This window comes from Strongylocentrotus purpuratus, unplaced genomic scaffold (genome assembly GCF_000002235.5).
Source record: "Strongylocentrotus purpuratus isolate Spur 01 unplaced genomic scaffold, Spur_5.0 spur5_scaffold_6, whole genome shotgun sequence".
NCBI classification, from domain to species: domain Eukaryota; kingdom Metazoa; phylum Echinodermata; class Echinoidea; order Camarodonta; family Strongylocentrotidae; genus Strongylocentrotus; species Strongylocentrotus purpuratus.
The window spans coordinates 18,538,552-18,551,240 of record NW_022145612.1 but is presented as its reverse complement, the minus strand read 5'-3'; the positions used below and the strand labels follow the sequence as shown (position 1 = coordinate 18,551,240).

The 12,689-nt window shown below is 34.5% G+C and overlaps 1 protein-coding gene across 4 annotated transcripts in view; it reads left to right on the top strand.

The window, feature by feature from the left end:
* The window catches only part of LOC754831 (transient receptor potential cation channel subfamily M member-like 2), a 92,628-nt gene that overhangs the window by 29,466 nt on the left and 50,473 nt on the right, over positions 1–12,689 (top strand). For all 4 annotated transcript variants that reach the window (XM_030973471.1, XM_030973473.1, XM_030973472.1 and 1 more), the window contains exons 6-8: positions 5,633–5,852; positions 8,222–8,390; positions 11,958–12,157. In XM_030973471.1, coding sequence (XP_030829331.1) covers positions 5,633–5,852; positions 8,222–8,390; positions 11,958–12,157 — 589 coding nt within the window. The remainder of the gene's footprint in view (positions 1–5,632; positions 5,853–8,221; positions 8,391–11,957; positions 12,158–12,689) is intronic.

Genomic DNA, 12,689 nt, shown 5'->3' with positions numbered 1-12,689 from the left:
AAATGCGCGCAAAAATGCGCGTACGCGTAGGCGCGCGCGTTAATGCGCGCGTAAAATTTTAAATTACTCAAAATCGTCTTAAATTTTTTTTGCATACGTTTGAGGCCATTATAAGCATTTCATAAAAAATCACGCAAAACACGCATTTTTGCACGTTTTCGTTCGTCACGGCCGAACGAAAAATAATTTCTCCGCCAAAGCTTTTGACCGAATATTCCTCATATTTTTCCGGAAAATTTGATACCATGTTTAGCTCTTTATCACTATTAAAAACGGAATGAGCGTCCGTTCAAGATAACCGTCCGTACGCGCGATTTTTGTAATACATTGCATATATGGGCAAAAACATGCCTATAAAAAGTCCTTTGGGATGAATAGGAATTGCCAATTTTTTTTTCATATTTAGATAGAGTATGAGTAGGAGGTATGATTTCATATCTCATTTGGCCATTAAGTACATCTTAACGTCATCATAATGGCCTTTGAAGTCAAAAATACAAAATTGCATATTATGACGTCATTGTATTTATGGAAAATGTAGTGTATTTCTCTCAATATTCATCAATTCTCCTTGAAATGTCGATATGTTGTAGATAAGGCAATTCTCTACAAGATCACTTTTCACTAAGTTTCATTTTAATGAGGTCATCATAGTACAAAATTCAATTAAAGGCCACATGTCAGAATTTTCGTCATTTGCGTGTTATGTCTATGGAAGGTGAATTTCGTTCACATCATGAATCTACATGGCATTCATCTATGAGCACTATCTATCTTATGTGTGCTCTGTTTTCTCCCAAATTGGGGTATATTATAGCTGAGACCATGGGCTATAAAAACGGTGCTTTTAGTTTTTTGATCAGATGTAGGGATCATATCACAATTTTCAGTTGAATGTTGAAATGATGAATATGTCACATATGTCCTATTTGTGAAACTTAAACGTTAGCAGTGTCCTCGTATTGAAATTATGTAAGGAAACCCTTTTACTTTCTAGACTTTACTCTCAGACACTATTGAGTGACTGACTGACATCTTTTTTTCTCTGGTAATAAAATACATAAAATGAGCGTTATAGAGAACATGAGCATTCGGCTACATTAATAACCCACTCTGTTCTCATTGTTCATTTCCTATTTAAGACTTGAATAATGACGAACTTCATTCAATATTTGGTAGTAATACTACAGATACTTATACTGATATCAATGATTTAAACTATTTATCCGAAAAAGAATATGAGTTTCATTTCAGTAGGTTTCTGAACTGTAAATATTATATTGATGAGGATTTTACGACTGAATTCAGTAACATTAACTATCATTTTAGTATTTTACATTTTAATTCGCGTAGTTTAAACAAAAATTGTAATGCTTTATCCATTTTCATCTGTACTTATGTATAGAAACTTGGGTTAATGATAGTACGCCACTATTATTCAATGTGTCTGGTCATTCATTTATACATTTTAATCGCCAAGTAGAAAAGGGTAGAGGTGTTGGTCTATTGCTCGCTGACAATTTTGAATATGAAATACGCAATGATATATTTATATTATACCCATCATACAACTATGAATCACTGTTTATTGAAAGCAATTTGCCGAGACATAAGAATATTATTGTAGGTGTCATATATAGGAAACCCCAATCAAATATCAATGATTTCATCCCTGTCTTTGAAAATGTTTTACAAAAAACTTATACTGAACATAAACAGGTTTATATAATGGGAAAATTTTAACATTGATCTTGTAAAATTTACTGGCAATGCTGTATGTAAGTTCTTGAGCGCAATACATTAAACAAACATTATTCCTTTAATTGATATAAGCCTTCGAGAAAGACTGACAGATCAATATCCCTCATTGATAATATATTTACAAATAATTTTGATCTGTATGATTCTTCTGGTTTGTTTTACAATGATATATTTGGTAATTTCCCAATATTTCAAATAACACAAAAACAGTTTCCTATTTATAACACTCGTATTGTTAATGATGTACCTCTTAATGTTTTCAAAAAGGATTTGTTATGTAATGACTGGATAATCGTGTTGCCAATACCAAGTTCTTGTCTATTCTTATTGACGAAAACTTATCCTGGAAAACACATATCTCATATTAATACGACAGGGTCTAGGAATACTGGTGTCATCACCAAACTCCGCCATACTTTGCCTCAATCTGTTTTTCTTATGTTATACAATACACTTACAGTACCGTTTCTTAGTTATTGCAAGATTGTTTGGGCAAATGGATGGGTTATGGATGGGTAAAATATTAATATCTTACTCATGTTTTATATTAAATCAGAACTAAATAAATCACCATGTACATTTTGTAATATTGACAAAAAGAAGTGTTTTGAGCTTGTTTAGTATAGGTAAACAGTTTTATCCTCTATTGAAAACCTCAAGGGGGCGCTGTGCCACTTTCAATCATGGTCATCATTCTAATATCGTCACATGAGCATACGTATCACCTAATTCGTCTAAGTGACGAATTAAAGTCTAGTTATTATTACTATTATTATTATTATTATTATACTTACAGAGCCAATGAACTGAGTAGATTCTGGGGTCATGAGGTCAAAGGTCAAAGGTCATGGGGCTCATGGGGCTCATTATGTATGCAAAAATAGCTTGTGAACGCATTCTCATTAGAACTGACAGATGGATTACTATCAAACTCAGGACTTGTATGTATCACTATCAAACTCAGAACTTGTATGTATCTTGCAGAGCCAATGAACTGTTTAGATTTTAGGGTCATGAGGTCAAAGATCAAAGGGTCATACATGTATATGAGATAAAGCTTGTAATTACGATATTCTGAGAGCCTTTTAATGGTTTACAATCAAAGTTGAATTTTAGAAATTGCTTCTGTTTTGTTTGGTAAAATCGCTATATGGCGGAGGCATCATTTTCGACTGCGCGCAGTCGAAGGTCCATCCAGTGTTTTTTTAAATCATGAAAATTTTGTCTTTGTTAATTTGCATTCCTATTACGCACTAGTGAACAAGTTTACCCACCCGTACTCAACTTGCGATGTATAGTTGTTCTCTATTTTTTTCCCCCATACGTGGGAAATCTGAGTGAAATGAAATATTTGTGCTTTATTACTAGGGCATATCCTTACCAACCCTTGTAATAAGTTGATTTGTATGAAAGCAAAAAAATAACAAAATAAGAATGGCAAAAGTTTGAAATGAATTGGACAAATAGTAAGTTATGAATGTTTGAAATATGAGATCACTAAGTCTATGTAAATCTCAAATTGGTAGTTTGGTCAGTGGATTGTGACGTAGGACGTGGATAACTCTCCCATTTGCTGTGTACAAATATATCACTTATTTCTGTTTTTCTTGTAAGTTCCTTCTCCCTTGGGGCACTACTCAAAATGTATTATAGATAGCATAATAGTAGGTCTTCTAAAAAGAAAAGACCCTCCTGAGCCATGAATTTTTGAAAAATTTAAATCTGAGTAATATGTTATATGTGGGAACAGATGGGAAAGTAGTCCGGCACTACATCACATTGACATTACCGCTTCAGCCAATTTAAAGTGCCCATACGTATAGTGATAACAACTTTCAAATATTCATAACTTTCTGATTTTGTCTGCTTTCGTTTAGAGTAGTTTTCTATTTGGGTTACAGGTCAGTTTATTTACAACGTAACAAGATCGGTATAGACTTAGTATTATGAATTATGTGACTATAATTTGCAAATATTTATCTTTAAGTATACACTTAAGGCTCCTACAAAATGATCCATAGTGTCTTTGCCTTATACAAGCTCTGATATAAAGTGTGAAAAATCATTCAAAAATGTCTCTCTTGTTGGGATATGGTTGGATATAGTGTCAAATGTAGTGATTTCTAGTGTTCTTCAGCCAGGATCAAACAATGACTAATTTGATTAACCTATAGTTCTACAATATACCCATGTGTACTTTATTTCATCAACCCCCTACATACAGGTAGATTACTGGTTGATAATCATTCAATATTTACATTCAAGTGTTTACTTCCAAGTGGAAAGAAGTAGACTTTGCATCAAGCTTTTATATGGTATTGTTTATCTTGTAGTTATTAAGTTTTCTGCAACATGTAAGATCAATAACATGCAGACTTCTGTTGATTACAAAATGATTTCCCCTCAAATAAACATGATACTGTTATTAGATTGAAAGGAATATTTTTACACGGCTGTGCAAGAAGTTGAATTGTTTTTAAATTTGTATAAGAGTGTATGAAAAGATGTCAATTATAGTTCAGAGGATGATTATGACTATTAACCCTATCTAGCTCCCCTCTTCATTTTTCGCGATAATTTTTTAACGCCAAAGAATCTTGCACTGAAATTTTATTACTTTTTTATTTTATATCTTGCGCATCTTTTGAAATAATTTTTTTGAAAATTGGACCTATCGTTACAAAGTCACATGACCTTTTGTCTTTGCATGTCAGCCCCCAAATCGCTCATTTTTGTGATTTGTGTACAAAACATATGGAGATAAACATTGGTTATTTGGTCTTGTTTATAGTTAAGGTGTTTATTTTGGGGTTCAAAATAGTTAAATTATAGTTAGAATTTAAATAAAACAACAAAAACATTAAACTACATAAATTAAAAAGAAATACGTAAGAAATTATCAAATCAATAGAAAACAAAAGGAATAACCTGGATCTTCCAATTTTTGTTGATGTAATATTATCCCAAATGGTCTTAAGAATGTAGTGCAAACTCATGATTAAATATGAAGAATATATGATTTAATGGTAAAAATGTGAATTTTACTAACTTATTTGCATAAATATGCAAATGAGTGAATTTTTCAACAACAAAAAAAATTACCATAGTAATCTATACACTTCACTTGACATGCATGCACATTTTTGCGCCGATCGGCCGTTCAACTGCCGAGATCATAAGGGGGTGGGGTTCCCGGGCTATGCAGTTTCAAAATAGCCCGGGCTAGATAGGGTTAAGGAAAGAAAAAGAATGTTTACTATCATTTATACCAGTAATAATAGAAATTCAATCAATGATGTGATATTTAGGCAATGACAGAATGCTGTCATGAAATTTTTTTTTATGTAACAATACAGTGTTGAAAGATTTTAGATATTCTCAAATGTAAGATATGTGTCAGACTGTTTTTCATGACTTACTCTGTCCTTGTAGCGGATTTGTCTAAGAATTCATGAACTTACAGTGATCTAATGAAAAGGTTTTCATTGAGTTGATCTATCATTTTAACCAGATTTGTCTAGAATTCAGGGCTATGAAATGCCTGTCAATCGTATAATCTTTAAGGATAAATTGTTTCCTTTTGACCTCGGGGTAAAATCTTAATAGTGCACATGAACCATTTGTCATTCTGGAAGTTTTGTCTAAGAATTGGAGATCCTGAAATAACTTTGATTTTAAAATTCTGTAAGGATATTTTTGTGTTTATTGTGTTTATTTGTATCAGATAAACTGCATAAAAACAGATCATGATGACTTAACAAAAAGTGTTGTCTTCATATTGATCTTTTGTTAAAGGGACAATTTGGTGATATTTTTCTTTAAAAAGTGTCAACTCACATTGATTTACTTCCTCCCTCTTCTAACTGAACAGGGCACGTTCCCAGCTTACTACAACATGGATGCCAAGAAAGGCAAAACACTTGTATCCAAACCACACAAAAACCACGCCCATCTTGATCCAAACCACACCCATTTCATCCTGGTTGACAAGGGGAGGGTAGACGAGTTTGGTGAGGAAATCACGCTCAGGGGCAAGTTGGAGAAGGCCATTTCAGAGGAGCAAATACAAAAATCCTCTGGAGAATCTGCATGTGAGTTTAATCAGTCATATCTTTCTCATATGCGTTGAAGGGAATTAACAGTATGGTCCATTATTAAAAATGGTTGAAGATTTTTTGTTGTTATTGTATCGTCCGATGGGTTTATTTCATTTAGTGAAATCTGAGGAAACTGTTCATTTGATTTCAAGTGCAACCCTACATACAGTATATGATTCTGAATACATGTATGTGATGTACAGGGTGTAACAGAGAATTGTAATGATATATCCATGTTGAAGTAAAAGCAAAAAAAATTGATAACATGTAGAAAAAGAAGAGCTACCCTGCTATAAACATTACAGTTTGTATGAAAACAATAAGCATTATATTGTATAAAAATAGGGACTTGTCAATATATACCAGTCAATTAAGTTTAAACCATGAAAACAAATTACAAAAAAACATTTATTAGAGGAGCATTTCACTAAAGGGGAGGGGGGGGGGGTAAAGTACATTTTCTATGAAATGCCTGAAATATTTTTCCCTTTCTTCTTTAGTCCTTATACTTGTGACTTTTAATTTCAAAGTAATTGTGTTCTCATGTTTATGTCAAGGAAACAAACAGTTTAAGCTACTTATGTAACAGTAACTGACTACCAGTACCTTTCTTGTCTCTTGGGAAGAAACACAATACCATGGAGAGTACAGCTTTTACTATTCCAGGCTGACATACACCCCATTTTGATCAACCAAATATTCCAATCTTTGTATACCAGGATGTTTGCAAAGTGCTTGTATTCCAAATTTTGGTGTATCGATCTTTGTGTAAAGCCATATTTTCCTTTTAAATATAGAATTGATCACCAAAAAAGTGGTAAAAGGGCACGTACCGGGTCATGTATATCAAATTGTGATAATTAATCATTGATGAAAAATAGAGACTGATCGAGCTGGGTTGGGTCACTTTGGTACATTTTCAAAGTCTTGTAAAAAGCATTTCACAAATGAATGGGACAGCTAACATGTACATTAAATCTTGGAACAATGTAGCAATGAATCTTGAAATTTAAAAAAATGTAATTGTTAACAGAAAGTCTTTCAATATCTACTAGGAGTAATGTTTTTATATTTTTGAAGATGAAATAGATTTTAAGAATGCAAGTTCTCATAAGTAATTTTGTTTTCAGCATTTATAAATGTATTATGTTAAAAGTACTATGTCCCTTTTGCAGCCAACCTCAAATGCTGTAGAACTAATTTGCAGGAATTATGAATATGTCATGTATGTCCTATCTGTGAAATTTAAACGTTAGCAGTGTCCTTATATTCAAATTATGCAAGGAAACCCGTTTACTTGCTAGACTTCACTGTCAGACACTATTGAGTGACTGACTGGCTTTTTTTCTTCTTTGGTAATAACATACATGAAAAGAGTTGTAAAGGGTACATGAGCATTTGTCTACATCAATAACCCACTTCTTGTGATGGCCAAGATTAAACTGATTGAATCTTTGCGCAGCATAAAACGTATGACCATTCAGTACAATTGTCTGAAAAGACTATTACTTTTGGGCTCTATAGCCCTAAAGTTGATTTGACAACTAATAGTCGTTATTTTCTTACTTGAAGACATTTTCAAGCCCCAATTTTTTTAGGGAAGTTCTAAATTAGTATTATCTTTCAAATGCAGTTGGAATTTAACTTTTTCATTTTTTTGGCCTGCAAATGGGACATAGTACCTTTAAAGTATTTCCTTTAGTATTAAATCAAATATGAAACTTTATTAAACTAGATACATGTACAAAATGAAGCAAATATTAATCGACTACGAGGGTAATGGTGCAAACTATCATCGCCAAGGTGATCTCGGGGCTACTATCTTGATGGTATCCCCGAGATCACCGAGGCGATGATAGTTTGTATCCATTGCCCGAGTAAAGGAGGTTAATATTTGTTTTATATCCCACATCGGCAATAAGGTCTATTTAAAGTGAATTTTACATAATTAAAACAACTGATTTTGCAGACAGTTTAGCTTCAGCTAGATTTTACAAAGCACAACATGCGTACATGTAATACAGTCGATGCGCGCTCATTTGACATTGACATTGACTTTGACATTTCGCGTAACCTACTTTGCTATGCGTATTCAATGGGCAAGGGTGGGCAAGTGGGGTAGCAGCAAAAAATTACTTTACAATAAGTACTATCTCAGGTAGATAGTACTTATCTATACATTTTTCGTGCTCTGTACAATCGCAATGCAAGCAACTATACATGAGGGATATAATCCCTTATAGAGACAAAGTAATATGACAACTAAAAATAGTACTACATTCTTTCTTCCCTCCCTCTCCCTAAGAATTAATGTCCACTCCAATAAAACTTTGCCAATTTGTTTCAAATCTCTATACTTTCAGCTGTGTCTATCCCTGTCGTATGTGTGGTCGTGCAAGGTGGACCCAACACCATCGAGACGGCTTTTGAAGCCATTACAAACGGCACCCCGGTCGTTGTCGTTGCTGGATCAGGGAGGGCAGCAGACATCATGGCCTACGCATGCCAGCACACCATAGAGTTGAAGGAAGTGTAAGCTCTTGGGTCTTGTTCCTAAAATTAAAAATCCTTCCTGAAACAAGGTATATTCATTGAAATATCTGATCACAGTAGGCATAGGAAGGGATCAGGGTCTCTTTTGCTTTTTGAGTATAGGTAATAACACCCAGATATTGGTAAATCATGAATCTTTTAAGGAAAAAAGATCTTTTGAGAAAACATAATTTTTAATAGATCATGTTTCCATCAGGAATGCAGGTTTTTTTTTTTTTTACCTGATCAGTGCAGACTCTCAAGATATTTCCTAATGTTAAATTTATGATAGCTCTTTCATTATTTAACGGGATAGTTGAGTTTTGGTAAAGAGGGCGCTACACAGAATATTTTTTGTGAGATAATGAAGAAAGTGTCAAATTTGAAAGAACATACAATTTAATTGGCAAATTAATCATCTTTGTTTGATCAAAATCAGTTCAGAAACAGCTGAAATATCCATAAATATAACCATTTCTAATATTTGTAGGGCCCCACAAATATTCAATAATTTTGAACCAGCTGTTGAAAAAATGATTTAGCGCCTTATACGTTTTATTCCAGCCAATGCCAATAATACACATAACCAGCCAACACATGTATTGTTATTATTATTAAATGAACGGTCATCATATCTTTTGTCAAATTGGAGCTGTATTGGTATGATCGGATTTAATCTACATTCCACACATTTTGGGTTCTAAGATTACCTTCGTAGCAATTTTAGGTCCTAAAAGGGCACTAAAAATGTCATAAATAAGAACAAGAGCAATAACCATGTACTTTGAAGGCATTTGGGGTCTTAGACAAGAACTCAACTGTCTGTTTAATCTTGAAAAAAATTTCTTCTAATATTGGTATATGATAGTTCTTTTACATGTATCTTCTCAAGTTAGGTATTTACTCTAATATTGGTTCATTGTTGCTCTTTCATTTCCTTATCCTATTTATAACCTCTGATATTAATAGTATATCTGATAGCTCTTTTGTGAGAATGAAATAGAAAGTTGATACACATATTCTAGTAGATAAAGACTAGAAAAGAACAATTGTGTAGAAATTTAAGCACTTAACTTTCAAATAAAAAGTAGAACTAATTATCAAGAGAAACCGATAGAGAGGGTAGACAGTATATAAGTACATGTAGAGAGACACAGAAAAAGAGATGGGGGGGGGAGGAAAGATAGGAAAGGGAATTATAATGGAGAGGAAGAGAGAATGAAAGAAAATAGGAGGTAAAAGCAAGATTGAAAAGAAGAGACAGGGGAGAGAAGAGGGAGCATGTGAGCGAGAGAAAGAAAGAGGAATAGAATCAGATATATAATGAAAGAGAATGTTTGTTCATAACCAGGTTCAATTAGTATAAATATTTGTATTCCTTCTTACAAAAAAGTGTGATTGATTCATTTAATACATTTTTATTACATGAGTGAGTCTCTGTATATTTATATTTGTGCATATGCTGACATTTACATTATCTGTTCAGGCAAAGGTTTTGCTCTTAGATTCGGTAGAACTTCATGCAATTCCCACGATCTTAAAATAAGGCGTGACATTTCCAACGTTGCTCACTTCCAGATCAGATATTGCTGATGTACACCCACTTCAGATGTCAGCATATATTTGTTTTCAACCATACTATTCCTTCAACCTACATAAATATATTAAATATTTGTTTGCTTTCAATTTCTAAAGGGCTATTTGCTTATTATACATTAGAATCTGTTGTGAGACTATACATATTTATTCTTTGATTTTTAATGGAATGGAATTTGGATAAGAGATGATTTTATGTCATAATCTTTTATAGCTTGACTATTTCAATTTCGAATAAGCTAGTTCTGACTTCTTGGAAATTTGTATCTTATTACAAGACAAGATAAGTAGGCGTGAACTTCATTCTCCTTTTGAATAATCAATTTTGGCCATTGGGTCAATGTGTTAAATTGTTATTTGAAGTTCTGTAACTAAAGTAAAATTGCATTTTCACTTGTGACTAGAATTCATATTTTCCATTATTACTTTTTTTGGGGTTGCAATTTGCTATCATACATGTGAAATCTAATTCAGTTAAGCCTACATTGATGTGCGCTTAATTTGGTACAACTAAACAAAGTCAATGTCAGTCCCTCTGTCATTTGTAATACATTGTGTTAGTACAAACCATTTCTGCCTAATAACTGGCATCAGAGTCATATACACTATGATAGGTTGGTAGCTTGTTTCAGGAGGATATCCTGTTTGAAGTATAATTCATCAGAGATACTTCCGGTAGAAAGAAAGGGAGGAAAAGAGATTAAAAAAACTGAAAATCTGAAAAACAACAATTTTTCTTTGTTCAAAACTCTCAGGCTTTATATGCCCTACTGTCCTACCTGTATTTTCCGGTTCTGTATGTCAAGTCATTTCATATCAGTATGGTTTTCTGACAGAGTGAACCTTATACATCCTGGCTACTTTATTGCACCCTGTTAGATTTATGCATAGAGAAAGGAGGAGAGAAAGAAAGGGAGAGAGACAGAGAGAAAGAGGAGAGAAAAATAACAGTAGGGCAGAGAACTAAAGTGAAAATCTGGAAAAAACATAATTTTGTCGTCCCTGTATTTTTTCCGGTTCTGTATGTCAAGTCATTTCATATCAGTATGGTTTCCTGGCAGAGTGAACCTTATACATCCTAACTACTTTATTGCACCCTGATAGATTTATGCATAGAGTGAGGAGGAGAAAAAGAAAGGGAGAGAGAGAGAGAGAGAGACAAAGAGAAGAACAAAAACAGTAGGTAGTTGTCAATGATTAATCATAATGCTTCACATAGCTATAGGAATGTTTATCTCAGAATTATTAATCTAAAGCTTCCATGATTTACATAAAGATTCTAATTGAGTTATATTTTATAGTATTCTTAGAGGCTGTTCAGACCGGCAGAAATAGTGCAGTCTAGCGCGCGCTCGCGCTATCTCTGCGGTGTGGAAGGTACAACGTCGTTTCGGTCCGCCCAACAGCGAGCTACAGCAAGCACAAAACAAGAGATAGCGCGGTCTAGCACGTGCTAGGCCTCGCTATCTCTGCCGGTGTGAACCCGAGCTACGGATAGCACGCCGGAAGTCATCGTTCTAATCTACATGCTTGGAATTTTATACTCATTCTATTTTGGTGCGATCTGAATCTGAATCGGTACAACTCAGCACTCCTAATTAGTAATAGCGCGCGAAATCTTTGACCGCTCTGACCTCATGACATCATGCGTCATGGCAACAGGACCTCTCAAAAAGGTGGTGCTACGATAGACCGCGCTATCTCACTGCGGTGTGAATCCGGCGAATGCCAATGGGCGGACCGTGGATCGCGCTACGATAGCGCGATCCACGGTCCGCCCACGGTCCCCCCTTGCGGTGTGAACAGCCTCTTAGACAGAAGCAATGACTTCATAATGCTTCAGGAGTATCGAGATATTATCGTATTTGAACAACCCCCCAATCATTTCATTTAAATAAAAAAATGATCACCTGTCATTGATATGAATGAAATAAAATGTTAATAATGACATGTTTATTATCATATCTTCAGAGTGAGGAACGTGATGCCAGAGATGGTCAGAGTGGAAGTTGCCAAAATGATCGAGAAGGAGTTTGGACAGAAACAGTTGGACCATCACCTTACTCGTATCGAGGCCTGCATTCAGCACAAGCATCTTATTACTGTCTATGAACTGGGTGCCAGTTCCACCATGGATATTGATGGTGCTATCCTTCATGCTATCCTCAAAGGTATTGTTTCATAATCATCATAATTGTCATCATCACCATCTTCATCACCATCACCACCATCACCATCATCATCATTGTCATCAGCATTATTCTTATGTCACTACCATCATTAACATCATCATCATTTTATCACCATCATCATTATTTATCATCATCAACATCATCATTATTATAATCAACATCTTCACTATCGTCACCATCACCACCATTATTACCCGTATCAGACATCTGAGCTGGTCATTTACAAAACCGTATTGCCCTAGTTTTCACTAGCAGTGGGAACGGAGGGGTATATTCTTTGTATTTTCCTTGGTCTCCCTGCGCGTATTGACTTTGCGTGTAGAGACGAGTGAAAATATACCTTGGTATTTTCCACGGTCTCGCATCCGGGCACTTGAGGGCGAAGACAATAAAATAAAGAAATCATTACTCCCACACACTGCGGGTCGGCATGCAATTCAGTGAATCGCCATAGAGATTACACGCAAAATCGTAGCGCAGCGCAGACGTTCATTCGCTCGAGTTGATCGGC